The sequence below is a fragment of the Mus musculus genome, chromosome 11 (assembly GCF_000001635.26).
Source record: "Mus musculus strain C57BL/6J chromosome 11, GRCm38.p6 C57BL/6J".
NCBI classification, from domain to species: domain Eukaryota; kingdom Metazoa; phylum Chordata; class Mammalia; order Rodentia; family Muridae; genus Mus; species Mus musculus.
This window is the reverse complement of record NC_000077.6, coordinates 115772403-115792169: the sequence shown is the minus strand read 5'-3', so window position 1 is coordinate 115792169 and position 19767 is coordinate 115772403. Positions and strand designations below refer to the sequence as shown.

Sequence of the window (19767 nt, the reverse complement as noted above, 5' to 3'; positions counted from 1 at the left end):
CAGTGCTCATAACAAATGGATGCCAAGCCAGGGACAGTCAGTGCCAGGCCTGTTCTGAAAGGCCAGCTGTCCCTCAGGTAGCCCCACCCATCACCACAGTGCGGTACCTATGAGCCGGGCCAGCTCGCAGAGGCCCCAGGGCACGTGCACGGGCAGCACAGCGCTGTGGCTCTCCTGCAGGGCGATGTTGCACAGGTGGTCGGAAAAGCGGCACAGGCGCTCAGTGACACTGGCGTTACACAGGTTCAGCAGCACGTTGAGGCCCAGCGGCTTGAGGGAGGTCAGGTGTGACTGCCAGTTGGAATCATCGAACTGTATGCACGAGGGGTTCTGTTGGTCCTGGGACAGGCTCAGCATCTCCAAGTGGTAGTCACACACGAAGTCCTCGGCCTCGTAGGGATCACCCTCTGTCCCAGGCTGAGCCTAGAGGAAATGTGAGGGGAAGGGAAGCCCCAGGCTGGGAGGAAGCAGGGGAAGGCTCTGATACCCAAGCAGGCTCAGAACTAGCCTCACAAGACAGCCCGCCATGCTCAGAAGGGGGCTGGCGCCCACTCTCCTGTGACTGCTGAGAGCCTCATCGTGGCCTCCGGCTTCTATTTAGGATCTGTACCAATTATCGCCGGCCTTTTTGTTAAAATCAATAATAGGACCTATATCCAACAGGCCTGGCAGTGCCCATACAGGGAGGTGACAAGGGGTCTGTGTTGACCAGGGATGACAGCACCTGACAGGGACTTATAACTATATGTGTTTAGAAGATCCTAACTAGGAGGCTGCTAACCCAGGGAAGAACTGGAAGGGGACAAAGTCCCATCCCAGAGAAGCCTCAGGTCAAACCTCAGGGTCATCCCGCAGATCAGGTCTGAAGCTACAGGAAGGAGGGCTGCCCAGGACTCTTGCAAAGGCTCAAACTGAGCTGTTTTACTCTGGCAGGGAGGCACAAAGGCACATGACAGACACGGTGGCTTCTCCACCCTGCCTCCCTCCTCTTACCTTGCTGGGCTCTTCCTCTCCGCCTTCAGTGTCCCTGCTGAAACTCACGTTGGAGCCAGACGGGTGTTTGCTGCGGCCATGTCCTTTATGATGAGGGTAGGGCTCAGAGGGCTTGGGGCCGTCGGCAAGCCAGTCACTGCGCTCCTGCTCGTTGGAAAGGTGCAGGGTATTGTTCAGGGAGCCAGCAAGGAGGGCATCGTGTTCATGGGGCTGAGGAGAACAGGAACACAGGTCTAGGGCCAGAGTCCCATGGCTCCCTAGGACCAGGGAGGCACTCGGGGCAGCTTCTTACTGTCTTAGCCTTCGTGTTTTGTTTTGTTTTGTTTAGAGATGGGGTTTTCTCTGCGAACCCCTGGTTGTCCTGGAACTCACTCTGTAGACCATGCTGGCCTTGAACTTAGAAATCCTCCTGCCTCTGCCTCTGCCTCTACCTCTGCCTCTGCCCCTGCCTCTGCCTCTGCCTCTGCCTCTCTGCCTCTGCCTCTGCCTCTCTCTGCCTCTGCCTCTGCCTCTGCCTCTGCCTCTGCCTCTGCCTCTGCCTCTGCCTCTGCCTCTGCCTCTCTGCCTCTGCCTCTGCCTCTCTCTGCCTCTGCCTCTGCCTCTGCCTCTGCCTCTGCCTCTGCCTCTGCCTCTCTGCCTCTCTCTGCCTCTCTCTGCCTCTGCCTCTACCTCCCGAGCGAGTGCTGGGATTAAAGCCTTGTGCCACACCTGGTCATTTATCCTTCACCTTAAGCAGGCAGAAGAAGCTGCCAGGAATCTCGAGCCCCTCTTCCCTCCTGAACCTCTCTCCCAAGGCTCCGAGGCTAAGCCGCCCAGCCTAACCCCATGAGAGCTAGCAATACCTCCTCCTCCACCTCGGGATGGCAGAAGGAACGGGTGGACAGGTCGTCTGTGAGGTCCTCGTGGCTGCTGTGAGGGGGCTCCACCTTCCCACTGAAGAAGAGCACGGTCTCTGGGCTGGGGTTTGGCCATGATAGGATCCCCTGTTTGTCTACACAGCACAGTACCTGTAGGGAGAGAAGCAGGATTAGAAAAAGGCTCGGTATTCGCCTAAGTGCCCAGTGGCCACACACATAAGAGATGAACCATCCAGACCCAGCCAAAAGGCCTAGTGTAACAGGGGAGCCTCCTGGCAGAGCCTCCTCACCGTAACGGAGCCCAAGCTGTGCAGCAGACTGGCACTGTGGCTCAGAGTTGGCGATGTGCCCTGGATCACCCTCAGAAAGTGACCCCAAATGCAGCGCAGCATCTCCTGGTGGGAAACAAGACAATCTGTGTGGCTGTCTGGGGCTCAGTCTTATTTCCCGAAAGTCCAGAGGGATGCTGGGAAGTGGGGTGCTAGGACAAGATATTAATACAAGTTCAGGTCTAGGTCATGCCCTACATGGATAAGTGAGTGGAGGATCAAGGCCGCAAACAGAACCACAGAGATCCAAGAAGGAGAACACAGTACTTCACGCCTGCGGGGCCCTCGAGGAAAATCTCTTCCTCAGAGGTTTACCTGAGAGGAGACGGCTTCAGTGTAGCTGCTGAGAGTGTCCTCTGAGAACTTGGCCAGCTGCAGAGAGGGTGAGCAGCAGTCACAAAGACATCCTTCCTGATCGTTGTGCACGTGTACAGCTCCTGACCCTCAGGCAATCCCAACTCCCCATGGATGGGACCCACACCTAGGCCTGGCCTGGGCCCGTACAGAGCTTTCCAGAACCCCAGCACGCTAGAAACAAGGTGGAACTAGACCCGTGCTCCACTTATTGGCACAGTCAGCTAACTGTTTCTGTCTCTGCCACTGTTCTCTAGATGCTCCGGGACAGCCTACCAGGGAGCTGGGGGAAGCCTTGCTCATCTGGGCCAGGACACGAGCTTCTCCACAGGCGGTCGCCAGCACCCAGAGGACCGGGAAGAGCAGGGGGAGGATGGGCAACATGCCGTTCACCTGGCAGAAAGAGAGCGGACCACACTCAGGGATCCTAAGGAGCTGTCTCCTCAGAGTGAGGAAGGAGGGGAGGGACGCCCTGCTGCACAGCCATTCCCGGGAGAAAGAAACAGCTATTCAGGTAGTCGGGGAGGCGAAAGGAAGGGAGGCGTTTATAACCCGAGGGGGAACAGGGCAGAATGGCAGAGCAGGGAGGAGACCACCATCCTTGCCTGGAGCTGGAGAAGGGTGTACTGCCAGGACGTGACCCCAGGTGCCTTGAACATGAAGCGCAGGGCATTGGTGATGAGAAAGCCAGCCTGTGGGGACAGGATGGGCACAGGCTCAATGCCTTCCCCAGGGAGGCCCTGAGCTTTAGGCCCTTCCGTTGCCATTCACACTGCTGCTGGCTCGCACACTGCTACACGAACTCTCGCCTGGGCTGGGCCCCGCAGCTCACCCATGTCTGTCCTCTCCCCTGCCCTGCAGCCCCACGCACCAGGACCACCGGCACGGCATAGTGAAGCATCACCGACTGTACTGTGAACCTTTCATTGTCCAGAGCCGTGACGGGGCGGGACAGGGCTGTGTCCAGGCACCATCTGCAAAAGAGGCAACCCTCAGGATCTCTTCAGGAGCATGCCCAGCAGCCACAGCTCCCTCCTGGGCAAGCTTCACCAGATACTTCCAGGTCCTGCCATTCCCTAGTCAGCCTTGGCCCCGGCCTGGACCACACAGTGCCCTGAGAGAGGGGATCTGACCACCTCCACAGACATCCCTTCAATCAAGGAGGTACCTGTTATCAGCAGGGCCAGGAATGTCACTGCAAGCACTAGAGGAGAAGACAGCAGGCCAAGGAGAGTGACAGAGCTACCTGATGTTGTCAATCACAGGCGTCTCCAGGACTCGGAAGAGCCGGTGTTGCTGGGGGTTCTGTGGCCCTCTCTTTACTTCTCCCCGGGGCGATGGTGGTGGAGAGAAGGGGGGAAACAGGTCTCCCGGCTCCAAGACAATGTGCTCATCGTCCTGTCAGCAGTGATGTGGGGGGTGGGGGGTCCATCAGATGCAGTGGAGTGGATCTGGGGCGTGGGTGGGAGCAGGGAGGTATGGAGGGGGGGGAGGGGGAGTTGTTTTGTTTTGGGTTTCTTGAGACAGTCTCACTGTGTGGCTCATACTACGCAGGAACTCTCAATCCTGCCTCAGCCTCCACAGTGTTAGAATTACAAGTGTGTACCACCATAGTTGGCAAGGCCACTCTTTCTGGACAGTGTCAGCTAAGTAGAAATGGCTCCCAAGGTCAGCTAACTAGCAATGAACCTGATGGGGTGAGCCCTATGGGACTTGCGTTTCTAGGGCTTAAGAATCCAGGAAAAGCCGGGCATGGTGGCGTGCGCCTTTAATCCCAGCACTTGGGAGGCAGAGGCAGGCGGATTTCTGAGTTCGAGGCCAGCCTGGTCTACAGAGTGAGTTCCAGGGCAGCCAGGGCTACACAGAGAAATCCTGTCTCGAAAAAAAAAAACAAAAAACAAAACAAAGCAAAAAAAACAAAACAAAAAAGAATCCAGGAAAAGACAGAGCAGCAGGAGGAGGAGGTTCCAGTCCTGCCCAAGTGCCCGTGTGAACCCCCAAGCTGGCCAGGAAGCTTCAAAATCTAGCCTAAGGACTCCTAATTTTAGATGTTCCCCAGCTGTTCCCACTACCTTGATGCCCCTCAGGGAGGCAAAGGACTCCTGGCCAGGCCTCAGGGCTATGATGTCTCCTTCTACCAACAGGCTAACTGGCAGGTTCACCAGGTGTCCATCTCTGTAAGCCCAGTGCAGGGACCAGGAAGGTGCAAAGGGCATATGGAGGTCTGGATACATGGAGTTCGGCCACTTGATCTCTTTTCCATCCCTGAGAGCATCTAGTGAAAACAGAGACAACAGCCCCGGGCCTGTACAACCTTTTCTATGCATGCAAATGAACCCCATATTTCAACAGTGCCTTCCCTGAGAATCCTTCCCTAGTGCCAACTAAGTCAAGAATTATTCCAGCACTGTGGGGAGGGAGGAAGAAGGGATAAACCTGACTGCAGGCAACAAGAGAAGGCTGCCAGGCTAGGACAGCGTGCAGGGCAGGCACAGAGGGACAGCATGGGGACAGGCATGGAGGGACAGCACGGGAACAGGCACAGAGGGACAGCATGGGGACAGACATGGAGGGATGGCATGGAGCTGAATGTCCACCTGGAATGTTCTGGAGAAGCAGGGAGCCACAGGAGGCTCCTTTCACCCTAGACCTGACTGGCTGGGTCTAGACTGCTCATTTGTTACCTGTATAGCCACTGGGCCATCGGGTAAAAACACTAGCCTGGGGTCTGTGCTCCTGAGCAACGGTCGGAGCTCACAGGGAACAGGGCCCATTTTTCTTGGATACGTCCTACTTCCGGTGCCAGCAACATGGTTACATACGACTAATTCATCATTTCAGAACACTAAGTAAGCAAATAAATTCTTGCTAAGCACTTATCCACTGTCCATGCATTTCAGAGAGCAACCCACAGAGAGCAAGCAAGTGCTGCAGCTTCCCTGACATTCTCACAGGCCCCCTGGGGAGTAGAAGCTGCAGTCTTTTCCACACAAAGCCTTGAGCTACAGCCAGATTCGGTACATGATGGCTGGGCAGAGTGGCCAGTACCCCTCTCCTTAGGAACACTCCTCTCCTAGAGTACTGCCTGCTCATCTGGGACCCCAGCTCTCTGCTCAACCCTGTTCCCAATCGGCATCTTAGCTTCTCACTCCTCCGGGCCAGTACCAGTGGACAAGACAGATGTGGGGGGTAAAAACTCTCAACTTCCCTCTCACCAGCCACTGCCTGGTGACCGTGGCTATCCTATAGTCCTCCCATTCTGCTCACACGGGTGGGACCATCCTCTGACTCCTGAAGGTGCTCTGACCTGGCCCTCAGGCTCACCTTGGATTTGGTCGATGATCCCCCGGAGCCTGCGCTCCACCTCCCGGCGCTTCAGCCGGTCTTGCCGCCCGATGAGGACGAGGTTGAGGAGCAGCAACAGGAACAGAGCAGAGGCGTTCACCAGCTCCACGCCCTGGCTGGTGTGGAGGGACACAGGGAGCACCAAGTGTTTCCAGGGAGAAGGCTTCCCAGCCAGCCCCACATCCCAAGATGCCTCACTCCTCCAGCCAATCTCACTTGCTTCCTGCCTCCCTGACCCCAGTCAAGGGAGAGGGGTCTCCTTCTATGCTCGGGTCACTACAGCTCCTCAGAGCCCTGGGATATCCCAGGGGTTAGAGTAGAGCTTACAGCCGTCATGGCCCCTGCTCACCTCCCAGCTGGCTGGCCCCCACAGCAACACAACAGCAGCAGCACCGCCAGCAGCATCAGGGAGGCCCCGGGCCAGTGGAAACAGGAGCAGCGGTTACTGAGGTGCAGGAAGCTGCTTCTCCATGCCTCCTAGAGTAGGGCAGGCAGGCAGTGAGTATCCCAGCCAGCTCCCATCTACCTCTCATGCCCCAGGCCTGCCTATTTCTTATGGCCACCTCCGGCGAGTGGAGTGCAACATCTCGCCAAGCAAACTGGAACTTCTGACTGCATGAAATCTCAGTTGAGGCCCCCTATTCAGGGGACAGGCACAGGTCCTGAGACAGGGCTCCCAGCTTCTCTGCCTACCCAGATGAGCTCTGGCCACCCCTGAGGAGGAAGCTTCACCTTCCATGTAAGACTTTTCTTCCGTTCTTTGAGGTGTTTCTCCAATACAGCCTCCAGCTGCTCCTTCAGGACACTGAGGGCCTTCCGGGTAGACAGGCCCAGGGCCAAGGGGGGCTCTCCCTGCAGGGAATGGGAAAATCAGCATCTCCCCGGGGCCCTGTCCAGACCTACTCTTTGACCTCAGGCTCTTCCTCCCTCTCCAGACCCCTACACTACTTAAAGCCAGGTTAGAAAAAAAAAGGTATTTTCAAGTTAAGTTTCAAACCCTGGGACAAAAGGCTGAAGAGCCTATTTACCGTATCAAAGCAAACCTGGCACCAGATTCTCCCAGCATCCCTCAGCCATACCTGTTCCAGGATCTTCCTGGCTTTTGGTTACCTGTCCCTGTCCCTTTTATACCTTTGCCTTCCAGGCTGTTGCACCTGGTTCTCCTCGCTCCCTTCCCCTCCCCCTCTCCTCACGTGGCTCCCAGTCATGTCCGTCCACTCTGGACTCTACCACATATCCCTGCCTCTGGCTATGCTCTCTCCTTTACCTATAATAAACTTTCTCCTCTACCACACCTAGGGCAACCACTTCCTTCCTTTTATCTCTTTCTTTCCCACTCACTGTCAACTCAGTCTGCTTATTCAGTTCTCCGCCCACTGAGCTGGCAGTCGGTCTTCCTGCCCCATCAGACTCTTCTTGCTCCCACCCCCAAGCCCCCATTTTACTTCAAGGATCTTTCAGATTTCAAAGACCAAAAGATATCTATTTCTTTTTTGCTGTTAGTGGTTTGTTTGTTTGTTTGTTTGTTTGTTTGTTTGTTTTTGAGGCCGGTCTCTCTGTGTATTCCTGGCTGTCCTGGAACTCAGTGTGTAGATTAGACTGGCCTTGGGCTCACAGAGCCTCCTAAATGCCAGGATTCCAGGTGCGCATCACATACCCTGTGATGTCTACTTCTCTAAGAGAACTAATTCAGAGATGTTAACTGTTTGGAAGACATTTAAGAAGAACTTAGAGCTGGTGAAATGGCTCTGCCAGTAAAGGCCAGGGCTGCTAAGCATGATGACCTGAGTCCAAAAGATCTACATGGTACAAGGAGACAACCAAGTTGTCCAAGATCTACACACACACACACACACACACACACAAACGTATTAATTTTTAAAAATTAAGGAAAAAAGTAGAAAACCTTATCACCTTTACCTTCTAACACCACTATTTTGTAAAACAGAATTTTGTAACACTAAAAGATTATGCAGGACGAAACCTCAGGACAAAGGCAGCTAGCTGTTCCTAGGGAAAGACACGTGGACTCCAGCACACTCTCTAGCTTTGCCTACGGTCACTCTGCAGTTCTCCTTCTGACCTAGTTCCAAAGGTATCCCCTTGGCTTTCTCCTTGGTCACTTGGCTTTGGCCCTGGGGGAGATACCTATCTGAATGACTTTAAGAAGATGCCAGGCGACAGGCATGGTGGCACACGCCTTTAATCCCAGCACTCTGAGGCAGAGGCAGGCGGATCTCTAAGTTTGAGGCCAGCCTGGTCTACAGAGTGAGTTCCAGGACAGCCAGGGCTACACAGAGAAACCCTTTCTCGAAAAACAAACAAACAAACAAACAGAAGTTGCCAGGCCTGAGGGGCAGGGACCCAGTGCCACATCCCTTGAATTGCACATGAATAGAATCCCCGGGGTCATCTGTCAGTACCTCAGCTTTCCTGTCAGTCTGTCTGTCAGTACCTCAGCTTTCCTGAATGTGTTCACTACAAGATTCTTAGCTTCTTAACCTTAACCCAGTAGGAGCCCTGGCCCTCCGGAGCCCAGGATCCAAAACAAGCAAGTACTCAGTGCAGCTGGGTCTATTTTACCACCTTCCAGAAGGACAGAGGCCTCCATGGGGCTCTGGAGAAGAAAGGTAAGGAGCTGGCTACAAAGGGCAGGCCGGCCGGGCCTCCCCCCCCCCCAACCCCCCCCAACCCCCCCCCCCCCCCCGTCATCGGAGGGAGGGGATCTGGGTCAGAGGAAGCCTGTGCTCCTAGCACCTTCTTACCTTCCCTCCCCACTCTCTTGGACTCAGTCTCCCCAGCTTCCCCTCTAGAGCCTGATCCCAGGGTTCCTGGGATGCACAGCATTCAGAGGCCGAAGCTCTGAAAGTCTGAAGTGTAAAACAGTGGCGGGAGGGAGGACCCCAGGAAGATATAAGGGCTGCACGTGCAAGAGACCGGGGCAGGGAAGGAAAAAGGACTCGGCAAACTGCATAGGGCCATAAGGATACTTGGGAAGCTGCCGGACCTCATGCCCAGAAGTGGGCAGCTCCCAGTAAGACTGAGAAACACCTCCCAGGAGAAGCCAGAGAACCAGGGAGGCATCCTTCCTCTAGCCGGGCCTGCAGCCCACTCACTGGCGCCCTGGGCTACACAGTGGCTACCCTGATATCGCTGCCTCCTCTGCGGCCTCACGTGCAGGACTGTGTGTCCGATCATTACTCGATTTCTATGTCCCAGGTAAGGGAGGCATGGTGAGAGGGTACCAGATGCCCCCTGGACAGGACACCTCCAGAGCTGTCTGCACACTTCTGCCCCCACATGTTGTGTCTGGCCGGGGGCACCAGCTCCAGACAGGGGATTAAAGACAGTGCACCACGGGGAAAATAAGCTATTCCGTAATTACAGGCTGCCCAAAGGAAGTGCCTGCCCACACAGGCTGGCCCTGTGGTGAGGACGAAGGCCTTCTGAGCCAGTCTCCTCTCCAGACTTCAACTCTGTCAACTGCTAAGCCTATTCTCACACACACACACACACACACACACACACACACACACACACACCCTCCCCCCCAGTGGCAGACGGGCCAGAGTAAAGGGCCAAATCTCGATTTCCCTCATTGTGACTTAGCTTTATCCCACGTGGCATAAGATCCAGAGCTAAGGAGCTCAGGGGAAACCATCCTTTCTGAAGGAGCTACAGAACAGGTTGGAGAGGGACAGGCAGGCAGAGCCACCTTCTCAGCGGGGTGAGACAGGTATTCCACATTCCTAGGTGCCTTGAAGAGACTGCAGGAAGTTCCTATTACCCAAGCAATAAAGAACGTAAACCAACACAGGCTGTGTACTGTCCGTTTCTCTTCACCTACTGAGGCCGAGAAGAGTGAGGAACATTTTGATGTGCCTTAATTATGTTCCCATGGCTAACCAGATCTCCCCTGCTTCTTGGATGCTAAAAACTCACCCCTTTCCCTGCTGCTGGCACCTCTAGACACATTCTTGGGGCCAGGAGTGAGACTTCCAGCCCAGAGGGACCAGGACAAAAGGACAGTGAAGTCTGTCAGGCAGACCAGCCCTTCCTGCTACTGTCGGAGCTCTCATTCAGCCAGAGCAAAGGGAACCGGCTTGAGCCAGAAAGGCAGGGTTTGGGTTGGGTTGGGTTGGTTCAGTTTTTGAGACAGGGCCTCATTGTAGCCCAGGCTGTCCTGGAACTCACTATATAGATCATGTTGACCTCAAGTCAGAGATCTGCCTGCCTCTGCCTCCCATGCACTGAGATTTGCCCACCATATCGGGCAAAAACAAAGTCTTTGCTCAGGGAGGCTGGCGCCATCACAAGCAGGACTGCTTCTCTGCTTTGCTGCTAAAGAGGAGAACTCGTGAGACTTAGCACTCTTGGGGACCACCAGGAAAAGACGACTGACTAGTCACCATCAGCAACCTAGTGCTGAGCAGGACCCCACTGCCACGGTGGGTCAAGTCGTCTTATGAGCCTTCCAATAGCTGGGTGCCCCCACCTCACCAAGAAGCCCCCAGCACCTTGCCTGTGTCCCTGCAGGGCACACATGAGATTCTCTCCACATAGCAACTGCTCTTCCTACTCTACCTGTTTCAGAAACAACAAAATCGTAGCCTTACATTCAGGAAAGTAGGTTACAAATTTAGACCTTGCCTGGTAACCTTGACAACAGATGACCAGCAGTTATAGTCAGGGAGACCCCTTCCCCAGGCCACCCGCTCACAGCTGCTTTAATCAGTACAGGTGGAGAGGAGTCACCGTTGAGCTCAGCACAACCCCTAGTCCCTGAAGTACAGTCGGCCACTACCCATCCCTCTGAGTCGAGCTGGGCACATCTGGACTTATCTGCAGCCTGGTACTTTCTCACACGGACCTCACCCACCTTCAGCCGCTACTGAAACCCAGAAGAAACCAGAGAAAAACTCCCCTCACTATAGAGAAGTGATGACATCCAGGCCCGGAGGGATATAGATATATAGATATATAGATATATATATATAGAGAGAGAGCGCACGCCTTGGGTCCTAGCATCCTTTGGCGAGTCCTACCATCCTTTGGCGGGTCTTAACATCCTTTTCTCCTCTGGGAAACTCAACTCCCAAAGCTGCTCTGGGTACCTTAAAAGCCTGGCTGGCCATTCCAAGACATGCTAGCTTTTTTGGCATTCAGTCCCAATCTCCTTCCAGAGACCTAGCTATCTCAGGCTCAGTCTGGCTGCCTCCTGTTCTGCAGCATCTTGAGGACTCCATTGGCAACCGCAAACCCGAAGAAGACTCCTTCACAGGCAGGGAAGAAGGCCTTGTTAGGACTCAAGCTGTGATACTCACCGCGCTGCTGTGCTTGCCCTGGTTGGGTATCCATAGCTCTGCCTGCTTGAAGAGCATGGGCAGAGCCTGAGGGACCAGCAGTCGGGTGTAGTAACTCCCAACACCACCCGCAAGGATAGAGGAAGCAGCGGAAGAGAATGAGAGAGCCAGGAGAGGGAGGCTGTGTGAGAGAGGGGAGAGGGCTGGAAGGTGTGTGAGCGAGAGGCAGGTGCTGCAGAGAATTGGGCGCAGCAGAGCGGAGCGAAGCTTCAATCTGCTGATTAATTCAGCCTCTTTCCAGTCACGCTGCAGATTCAGGGAGGGAGGGAGGAGGCAGCAGCAGGCAGCAACAGCAGCCCTGAGAGGGAGGGGGAGAGGGAGGGGGAAGGGGAGGGAGGGAGGGAAGAGAGAGGAAGGAGGAGGGTGAAGAAAGGAGGTCGAGAGGCAAAAGTTGGTCCACAATTTACCAGATGCCCGAGAGATGTCCCTTCAGAGGAAGCTAATGCAGGGCAAGCACAGGTGCAGACAGAGGGCTGCCAGATGGAGGGAGAGGTATGTGGAGAGATGAAAGAAACCGTCAAGGGGTTGGGACCCGCTGAGGGCACATGCTGGCATCCAGGTACCCCGAGGGACACAGACACAGGCTCTCTTCCCAGACTACTTGTCCACTGTGACCCAGGTCACTGGGGCCACACTGTGGCTGAGCGCATCATCCACCAGAGTGCCTGCCAACCCAGCCCACAGAAGTGTGAGCTGCACACAGAGATGCTGCGAGCTGCAGGAATGGGGCAGAGGGCTGGTGCCTGATTAACAGCAGCACAAGGGGGCCAGCAGGGATTCCAGCACGGATTTCTAGGAGGCTCGGAGTCTGCTGGAAGGGAGAAACCAGTAGCCTTGGGAGAGGGTAAGGCCAGCTAAAAGGAGTTTCTCAGGATTTCAACACCTTCCTTCCAGGAGACATGGAGAGCCCACAAGCTGCTGACCCACTAAGGGCAACGTGCATTTGGGCACGGCAGGGATCTGGGAGTGCCTGGATCTTTCTTTTGGTTTGTTTGTTTGTTTGTTTGTTTGTTTGTTTGTTTGTTTGTGACAGGGTCTTTCTATATAGCTCTGTCTTGAAAAAAACAAAAAACAAAAAAAACTATATATGGAGAACAGGTTGTCCTCAAACGCAAGTGACCTGCCTGTCTCCTGTGTACTGAGTGAGGTTAAAGGAGTGTGTCACCAAGACCAGACACAGGCAAAAGCAGGGTCTAGGTGACTAGGGCTCTAAAAACATGGCTGTGGGCCCCTAATCTGATATAAAAGAAGCCAGCACAGGCATTTGGGTGAAGGAAGAGGTAAGGCACTGGTAGGGGGCTGGACATTCCTCTGCTAATGGGCAAGCCATCTTCAGTATGGCAATATAACAGCCCAGGGAGTGAGCCCAACCTAATGGGTCCCTTGGCTAGAGAGCAGGCTGGAGGCTGAGCGTGTTTCTCCAGGGCCCTCTGTCTCCTAGACTACACCCTCTCCAGCTGCTAGAAGGGAAAGAGAGCCTCCCGGCCTCTCCCCTCCCTGGCCTGTGTACCTCCCTGTGGGGCCCCTGCCAAACAGTTGAATGGGGACAGAGAGGAGGGGCTGGGCAGTCCAGAGGTTAAGGGCAGGAAGTCTTTGTTGGGAGCAGGAAAGAGGGATGGGCGGGGTTGGCTTCGGTGCCAGTCTCTGTGAGGACTATCAGCTGTAGTCACTGAGAAAGACTTCTGTCCCTGGGCTCCCTCCAGGAAGTTGCTGCTAGGGTGGAAAGCACTCGGGCAAAGCTCTCCCAGCTCCGAGGCACACCTCAGAGGGCACCAACACAGTCCACCCACTCTCTCCACCCACTTTCCACGCCGCCTGCTCCGATGATAGGAAAATGGCCCTGTTATCTCAGAGCAGGGGCCCAGGCTCTCACTGCAACAGTTCACCCACCATGCACTTTCCACAGGCTGGAGACTGCTGGGTCTGAGAGGGGATGGGAGCCAAAATCACCCAGCAGCAGTGACCCAGACAGACCACCTGAGCAGCGAGTGTCACCACACACACACACACACACACACACACACGCCTCCTAATCCTTTTTTTAAGCTAAGAAGCTTTCTGAGAGCCCTGGGTTACAGGTCTATCTTTCAAGCCCACTGTAGTATTGAAGAGATTCTTGCTTGGCTGGCAAGATTGCTCAGTGGGTAAAGCACTCACCACTCAACTCTGATGCCCCAAGTTTGATTCCCAGAACCCAAACAAAGAAGAGAATCAACTCCACCAAGTTGTATCCTCTGACCTCTACCTGCATGCTGGAACACACGTGCCCTTCCACACGCCATTACATACACACTCATAATAAATTAAAAAAGAGAAAAGAGCCGGGTGTGGTGGCGCACACCTTTAATCCCAGCACTTGGGAGGCAGAGGCAGGCGGACTTCTGAGTTCGGGACCAGCCTGGTCTACAGAGTGAGTTCCAGGACAGCCAGGGCTATACAGAGAAACCCTGTCTCGGAAAAAAAAAACAAAAAAAAACAAGAGAGAGAGAGAGAGAGAGAGAGAGAAGAGAAGAGAAGAGAAGAGAAGAGAAGAGAAAAGAAAAGAAAAGAAAAGAAAAGAAAAGAAAAGAGGAAAAAGAAAATGTTCTTGTGCAGGTCAAAACCCCGGTGGGCTCTACTACTAAACTGACTATCCTTCTGACCCTCAACTATACCACAGCCCTCTACAAGCTGGGAGCCATCATCCTAGCCTCTAAGGGCTCTGTCGCTCTAAGGCCAATGTTCCACAAGCATGGCTGCTGCTGGTATGTGGCTTTCCAGTCCAGGACTCATGTGCTCATAAATTCCCCAGGGCAATGACCCAGTGAGCAGGTATTAGTAAGATATGCAGAAACCAGGCAAGAGACACAAGGACTTGTTCCGAAGGGGGTCGGAGGGCAGTCTTAGCCATAGGAGAGGAATAGTCTAAATCTGCTTCTATCCTAAGACTGCGCACCTGAGGGCAGGCCCAGACTTCAACAGCCTGCACCCTTCAAGCCTGACTGATTTAAGGGGTAGAGAGATGACCTCACAAAGTTGTCAAAGGCAGCCTTGAACTCACTCTGCGGTCCAGGCAGGCCCTGAATTTGCAATTCTTCGGCCTCTGGAGTAAGTGGAGTTACAGACCTGTACCACTAGGCCCAGCTCATTCCTGTTGATTAACACACAGCTGTGTTTGGAATCTGATGAGGCTCTTGTCCCTAACCACAGACACGGTGCCCAACAGTCTTCAACATGGCCAGGCAGGTTGGGGCACAGCCCGAGCACAGCGCAAACAAACCAAATTACACAGCTCTGGGCAAGACTGGCTTGCGATCAAACCCAATCAGAAAGCCTGCTGCGGTGCAGCTGTGTTAGCTGGGCCACCTTTAAACCCTGTGCATCCCAGCCAGGCAACACTAACCTCTAAGCAGGCGTCGTAGTGTATGGCCGACAAGCTTCAGAGTTCCCTGCCCCGCGCTCACTGCATAACCCTGAGCTGAAGGTCTCCCAGCAGACCCAGGGGAGGAGAACCCCACAGAGATCCCCGCCACCCCCCCCCCCCAGCCACACAGCAACAGAACAGGGCCCACCAGGTGCTTCTCCCTCAGGTCCATGGGCCCAGGGTACTGCAGACATGCCCAGACGAATGTGGTCACACCTGGAAGGAAGCTTCCTCCCCAACATGGACAAACCCCGGTGAGTGTGTCACCGTCACAGCATCTGGGGAAAAAATGTGGAAAGAAATCCCGTAAGTAAGGTCACAGAATTTGGAGACCGTTGTTGTGCAATGTGACAATCTCAACTAAGCCACAGCCCACTAGCACCCTGCTGGCCTGGCCCTCCAGCATCTATGCCTCTTGCATGCCTTGTGCCTCGGGAGTCAGCCCTGGGCGGGAGGGCCAGCCCTTGTCTTTCAACCTTCCTTTTCAGAAGGATTCTGTTTTCGGCTCCCTGTGTACTCTGAGTCACTGACACCCCGCAGACAGGTAGGGCATTCTTTAGAGTATCAGGGCATCTTAAAATTGGAGTTAAAGTCAGCAGTAACCTCATCTGGAGTTTAATGCCATCAAGGAATCAGGAACATGGGGGGGGGGGGGTGGAAAGAGAGCTGGCAGAAGCAGGCACACACTCCATGTGCCCAGGGACATGTGACACATTTGCCAGCACATACATGCCCACAGGTCTTCTGAGCCTCTTGTGTGGGTGACAGCAGTTCTAGACAGAGGCACCTTGGGCAGAAGTCTGCAGGGAACCAGCCAGCCACCCTGACAACCAGCGTGACAAATGTCAAACAGGTATGTGGGAAATGCAATCAGCGCGGGGGCCGGAATGTACATGTGACAGGACACAGGCTTAGCGTGTGTGCTCTGCCCTGGGTTGGATCCTCAGCAGCCTGCCTGACCCCACCTGAGCCCCGACCCTCACTCTTCCATCCTGGCAGCCAGCTCGACTTGCACAATTTCAGATCAGGGCATGTTCTCAGTAAAGAGTGGCACTGAGTAATCTGGTTTGGAGCCAGAAGCCTCCTCTTGCAGAAAGCACTAACCTGCTGATGAGGGCAGTTCCCTCGGGGGGGCCTGCAGCCAACCTTATTACGAGGAATCAGAGGCCCAGGAGAGCTGACCCATAAAAGAGCTGTCCAGAAACAATTAAAAATCTATGTCCAGAGGGCCGGCCGGAGAGCCCAGGTCTGAAGACACCAACTCCATTCCCAAATCCCACCCAATTCCTCAAGGCGGGACCCAAGCTGATGTCACCTGCCATGCTGCCAAGTCTCTCCCCACTCCTTCTTTTCAGCCTGCACCTCCAATCAGAGCTGAGCCATTCCGGAGGGGTCAGAGACAGTGATGCTGGAAGTGGCCTTGCAACGCAGTGACATTCAGTCTCTGGCAGCCAACTGAAATTGGATCCTTAGAGGCCACATCACTCCTGCCCAAGGCCACCCTGACCAGGCAGCCTGAACCCTGATCATGGCTATGGCTGAGGAACCCGTGACGCTCCACCCCTGCAGGGGCTGAATAAGGTATTAAGCGCACAGCGGGAGTCACCAGGACCCAGAAGGGGATTGTTCCTATTACCTTCTTCTGCCAACACAACCAGAGGGAAGTTAACTGTGGCCAGCTGGAACCGGCAGTGCAGAGGGCAGCCAGGAACATGACATTTTTCTAAGAGTCTCTGTATTCCCATCATTCCATACATGGGTTTCTGAAAGAAGACCGTTCTTAACACCTGACCTGAAATCAGGAGCAGAAGCCTTAAAGGGCCAGCTCCGCCTATAGCTCACTGTGAAAGAGCCTAAGTGTCAAACTAAATGAACACCTGTGGGTTCAAGTCTCTAACACGTATCAAACACTGAGTGATCTTGGTAACTTGTTTGTCCTTTTCAGCTTCGGCTACTCGCCCTTAGGATGGATGTGGCAATAGAGATTTCACAGCAGTGTCATGAGAATTATGTCAAAGTAGTGCATTTAAGGGGCCTGGCACAGTATTTGGTGCTCAATAATTACTCTATTACTCTCTAGCAGCAAGAAATGACAATCAGGTCCACCTACGTTAAGAATAGGGACTCACACGCTGTCAAGCCTGAGTCTGAACCAGGATCCCACAGGATGGAAGGAGAGAAGCAACTTCTGTAAGTTGTCCTCTGACCTCCATGTGTGAAGCACGGTGGCCATGAGTGAACACGCACCCGCATGCGCACACATACAGGCATGCACACACACACACACACACACACACACACATGCACACGCACGCACACATACAGGCATGCCCACACACACACACACATGCACACAACACTTACACTCAAACTTGATAAATGAGTAAATGTTTTAAGTTATATGATAAGAAAAAATAAGAACTCAAAACTAAAGTGGAATGAGAGGAAACAGAAGGTATAGACTGGGATGAAGTGTCTCTTTGCAACAGATGGAGACCATTCCAGAAAACCACAACAGATCAAAATGCAGAGAGCAAGTGCCCTGACACAGACACGGCACAGCTCCTGCCCCCAGACTCAGGGATCTTAGCAGAACAGGGGCTACAGGGTCATAAGAGCCAAGGAAACAGGAAGTTCACTGGGAGATTTTTATCTCTTGGGAATGTCACGGAAGCTGCACCCATGACGCCTCACCAACATGACTGCTTAAACAAGACCTGATCATGGACACCAGCAATAGACATCCTAGCATGGAAAGGGGAAATCTCACAGGGCCCCAACCCTAGAACTATAGTAAACTAAGGATCTCTGAGAGTGAGAGAAACAGACTTCCCCAGGAAACAATCCCTGAACTGGTCGTCTGATACCAAACAGTCAGCCCTAAAATTATTTACATACAAGTGCTATCATATTTATATATATTTAGGAACATATAAGCCTCTGTGTGTGTGTGTGCATATATATATATATAAAACAACAATTAAGAAGTGAGTTCCAGGACAGCCAGGGCTACACAGAGAAGCCCTGTCTCGAAAAACCAAAAACCAAGAGAAAAAATAAGAGGGGCTGGAGAGATGGCTCAGCGGGTAAGAGCACTGACTGCTCTTCCAAAGGTCCTGAGTTCAATTCCCAGCAACCACATGGTGGCTCACAACCACTCACAATGAGATCTGATGCCCTCCTCCGGTGTGTCTAAAGACAGCTACAGTGTACTTACATATAATAATAAATAAATCTTAAAAAAAAAATAAAAAAATAAGAAAGTAGGCCTTGCCAGGTATTGTGGAACACGCCTTTCATCCCAGTACTTGGGATGTTGAGGCAGGTGGGTCTCTGTGAGTTTGAGGTCAGCCTGGTCCACATAGTGAGTTCCAGTCCAGCCAGGGCTACATAGTGAAATCCCGTCTCAAACAAAACAAAACAAACAAACCAATAAAAGAGGGCATGATTTTGAGAGAGATTGGAGGAGGGGTGCATGGGAAGGGTTGGAGGGAGGAATGGGAAAGGGGAAATAATGTAATTAGATTTTAATTTCAAAAAAATTTTTTTAAAGGAAAACTGTCTCTGTAGTGGTTTGAATATGCTTGGCCCCTGGGAAGCTGTACCATTACGAGGCGTGACCCTATTGGAACAGGTATGACCTTACTGGAGGAAGGCTGGCACTGTGGAGGTTGGCTTTGAGGACCTATGCTCATGTTCTGCCCAGCGCAGAAGCGAGACCCTCCTCCTGGCTGTCTGCAAAAGATAGTCCTCTCCTGGCCGACTATGTATCAAGATGTAGAACTCTGGCTCCTCCAGCGCCATGTCTGCCTGCAGGCTGCCATGCTTCACTCCATGACGATAATGACTGAACCTCTGAAACTAAGCCAGCCCCGACTGTATGCTGTCCTTTATAAGAGTTGCCCTGGTCATGCATGGTATGTTTTCACATTGATAAAACCCAAACTGAGAACCTGTTTACAGACTAAATAATACGGTCTCCAGAAAATGGCAAGGAATCTATAAGTACAGGTTGTTAAGGTTAAAATATAAGTTATATTTCTAGTGCCAGTCAGATGACTCGGTGGGTGGAGAGTCCTTGCTGCCTAGCCTGATGAGCTGAGATCAATGTCTGGTACTCACATGTAAAAAGGGAAATGGACTACGGAAAGCTGTCATCTGGGGGCTGGAGAGATGGCTCAGCAGTTAAGAGCACTGGCTGCTCTTCCAGAGGTCCTGAGTTCAATTCCCAGCAACTACATGGTGGCTCACAACCATCTGTAATGGGATCTGATGCCCGCTTCTGGTGTGTCTGTAGACATCAACAGTGTACTCATATATGTAAAATAAATAAATCTTAAAAAAAAAAAAGCTGTCATCTGACTATTTGACTTATATACACCTGATATAGCACACACACACACACACACACACACACACACACACGTGAAGCTAAAGAGATGGCTCAGCATTTTAGAGTCCTTATTTTGCTTGCAGAGGACCATACTTTGATTCCCAGCACCCCAAAAAACCAAACATTACCATATATAGTAAGTAATTGAAGAAGACACTCAGCATTAACCTCTGGTACACACACACATACACACAGGCAAGCACACATGCACATGTGTATGAATATACATATGTCTTCATACACATGAGAGCATGCATATGCACATGTATGCACACACACATATATGAAAAAAAAAAAACAGTTACCCTCATTTATATTCAAAGTAGCCCCAAACCAGAGGCCCAGTTCAACCGTCCATTCACAGAAGGACGGATGAACAAATTCAGCCTCCTGCTGCAGGAGAACTGCCCCATGGTAAGGTAGAAGGCAGAACTGAGCGGGAATACTCCACGGTTTAACTGAGTCTCAAAACAGGTGCTGCACGGCACAAGGCAGACATAAGAGAGTACCTCGTATAAGAGTCCATCCAAGCCGGGCGTGGTGGCGCACACCTTTAATCCCAGCACTCGGGAGGCAGAGGCAGGAGGATTTCTGAGTTGGAGGCCAGCCTGGTCTACAAAGTGAGTTCCAGGACAGCCAGGACTACAGAGAAACCCTGTCCTGAAAAACCAAAAAACCAAAAAAAAAAAAAAAAAAAAAAAAAACAACAACAACAACAACAACAAAAAAA

At 52.9% G+C, this 19767-nt stretch overlaps 1 protein-coding gene and 1 long non-coding RNA gene across 13 annotated transcripts in view; one reads left to right on the top strand and one right to left on the bottom strand.

Moving 5' to 3' along the window:
• Window positions 1–19767, bottom strand: part of Tmem94 (transmembrane protein 94) — a 33615-nt gene that overhangs the window by 6864 nt on the left and 6984 nt on the right. For 2 of the 10 annotated variants that reach the window (NM_028014.3, XM_006534271.1), the window contains exons 2-15: window positions 14793–14922; window positions 6611–6730; window positions 6228–6355; window positions 5858–5994; window positions 4606–4808; window positions 3780–3931; window positions 3405–3507; window positions 3139–3225; window positions 2810–2926; window positions 2495–2551; window positions 2141–2245; window positions 1836–2000; window positions 994–1203; window positions 108–423 (exon numbers count right to left, since the gene is read on the bottom strand). In NM_028014.3, the coding sequence (NP_082290.2) occupies window positions 108–423; window positions 994–1203; window positions 1836–2000; window positions 2141–2245; window positions 2495–2551; window positions 2810–2926; window positions 3139–3225; window positions 3405–3507; window positions 3780–3931; window positions 4606–4808; window positions 5858–5994; window positions 6228–6355; window positions 6611–6730; window positions 14793–14816 (1924 nt within the window). In that variant the 5' untranslated portion in view covers window positions 14817–14922. Of the gene's footprint in view, window positions 1–107; window positions 424–993; window positions 1204–1835; window positions 2001–2140; window positions 2246–2494; window positions 2552–2809; window positions 2927–3138; window positions 3226–3404; window positions 3508–3779; window positions 3932–4605; window positions 4809–5857; window positions 5995–6227; window positions 6356–6610; window positions 6731–11202; window positions 11845–14792; window positions 14923–15959; window positions 16050–16280; window positions 16727–19767 lie in introns of those variants that run through there. The other 8 variants (XM_017314774.2, XM_030246338.1, XM_006534270.3 and 5 more) reach the window with 6 other exon arrangements.
• Gm46302 lies at window positions 14932–18487 on the top strand. Of its 3 annotated transcripts, XR_003949799.1 has the most exons (4): window positions 14932–15188; window positions 15384–15497; window positions 16000–16225; window positions 16725–16856. It is a non-coding gene; the product is annotated as a predicted gene, 46302 (long non-coding RNA). The 3 variants fall into 3 exon arrangements; XR_001780365.2 differs by lacking the exon at window positions 16725–16856 and adding an exon at window positions 18198–18487 and having other exon boundaries at window positions 14932–15497; XR_001780364.2 differs by having other exon boundaries at window positions 14932–15497.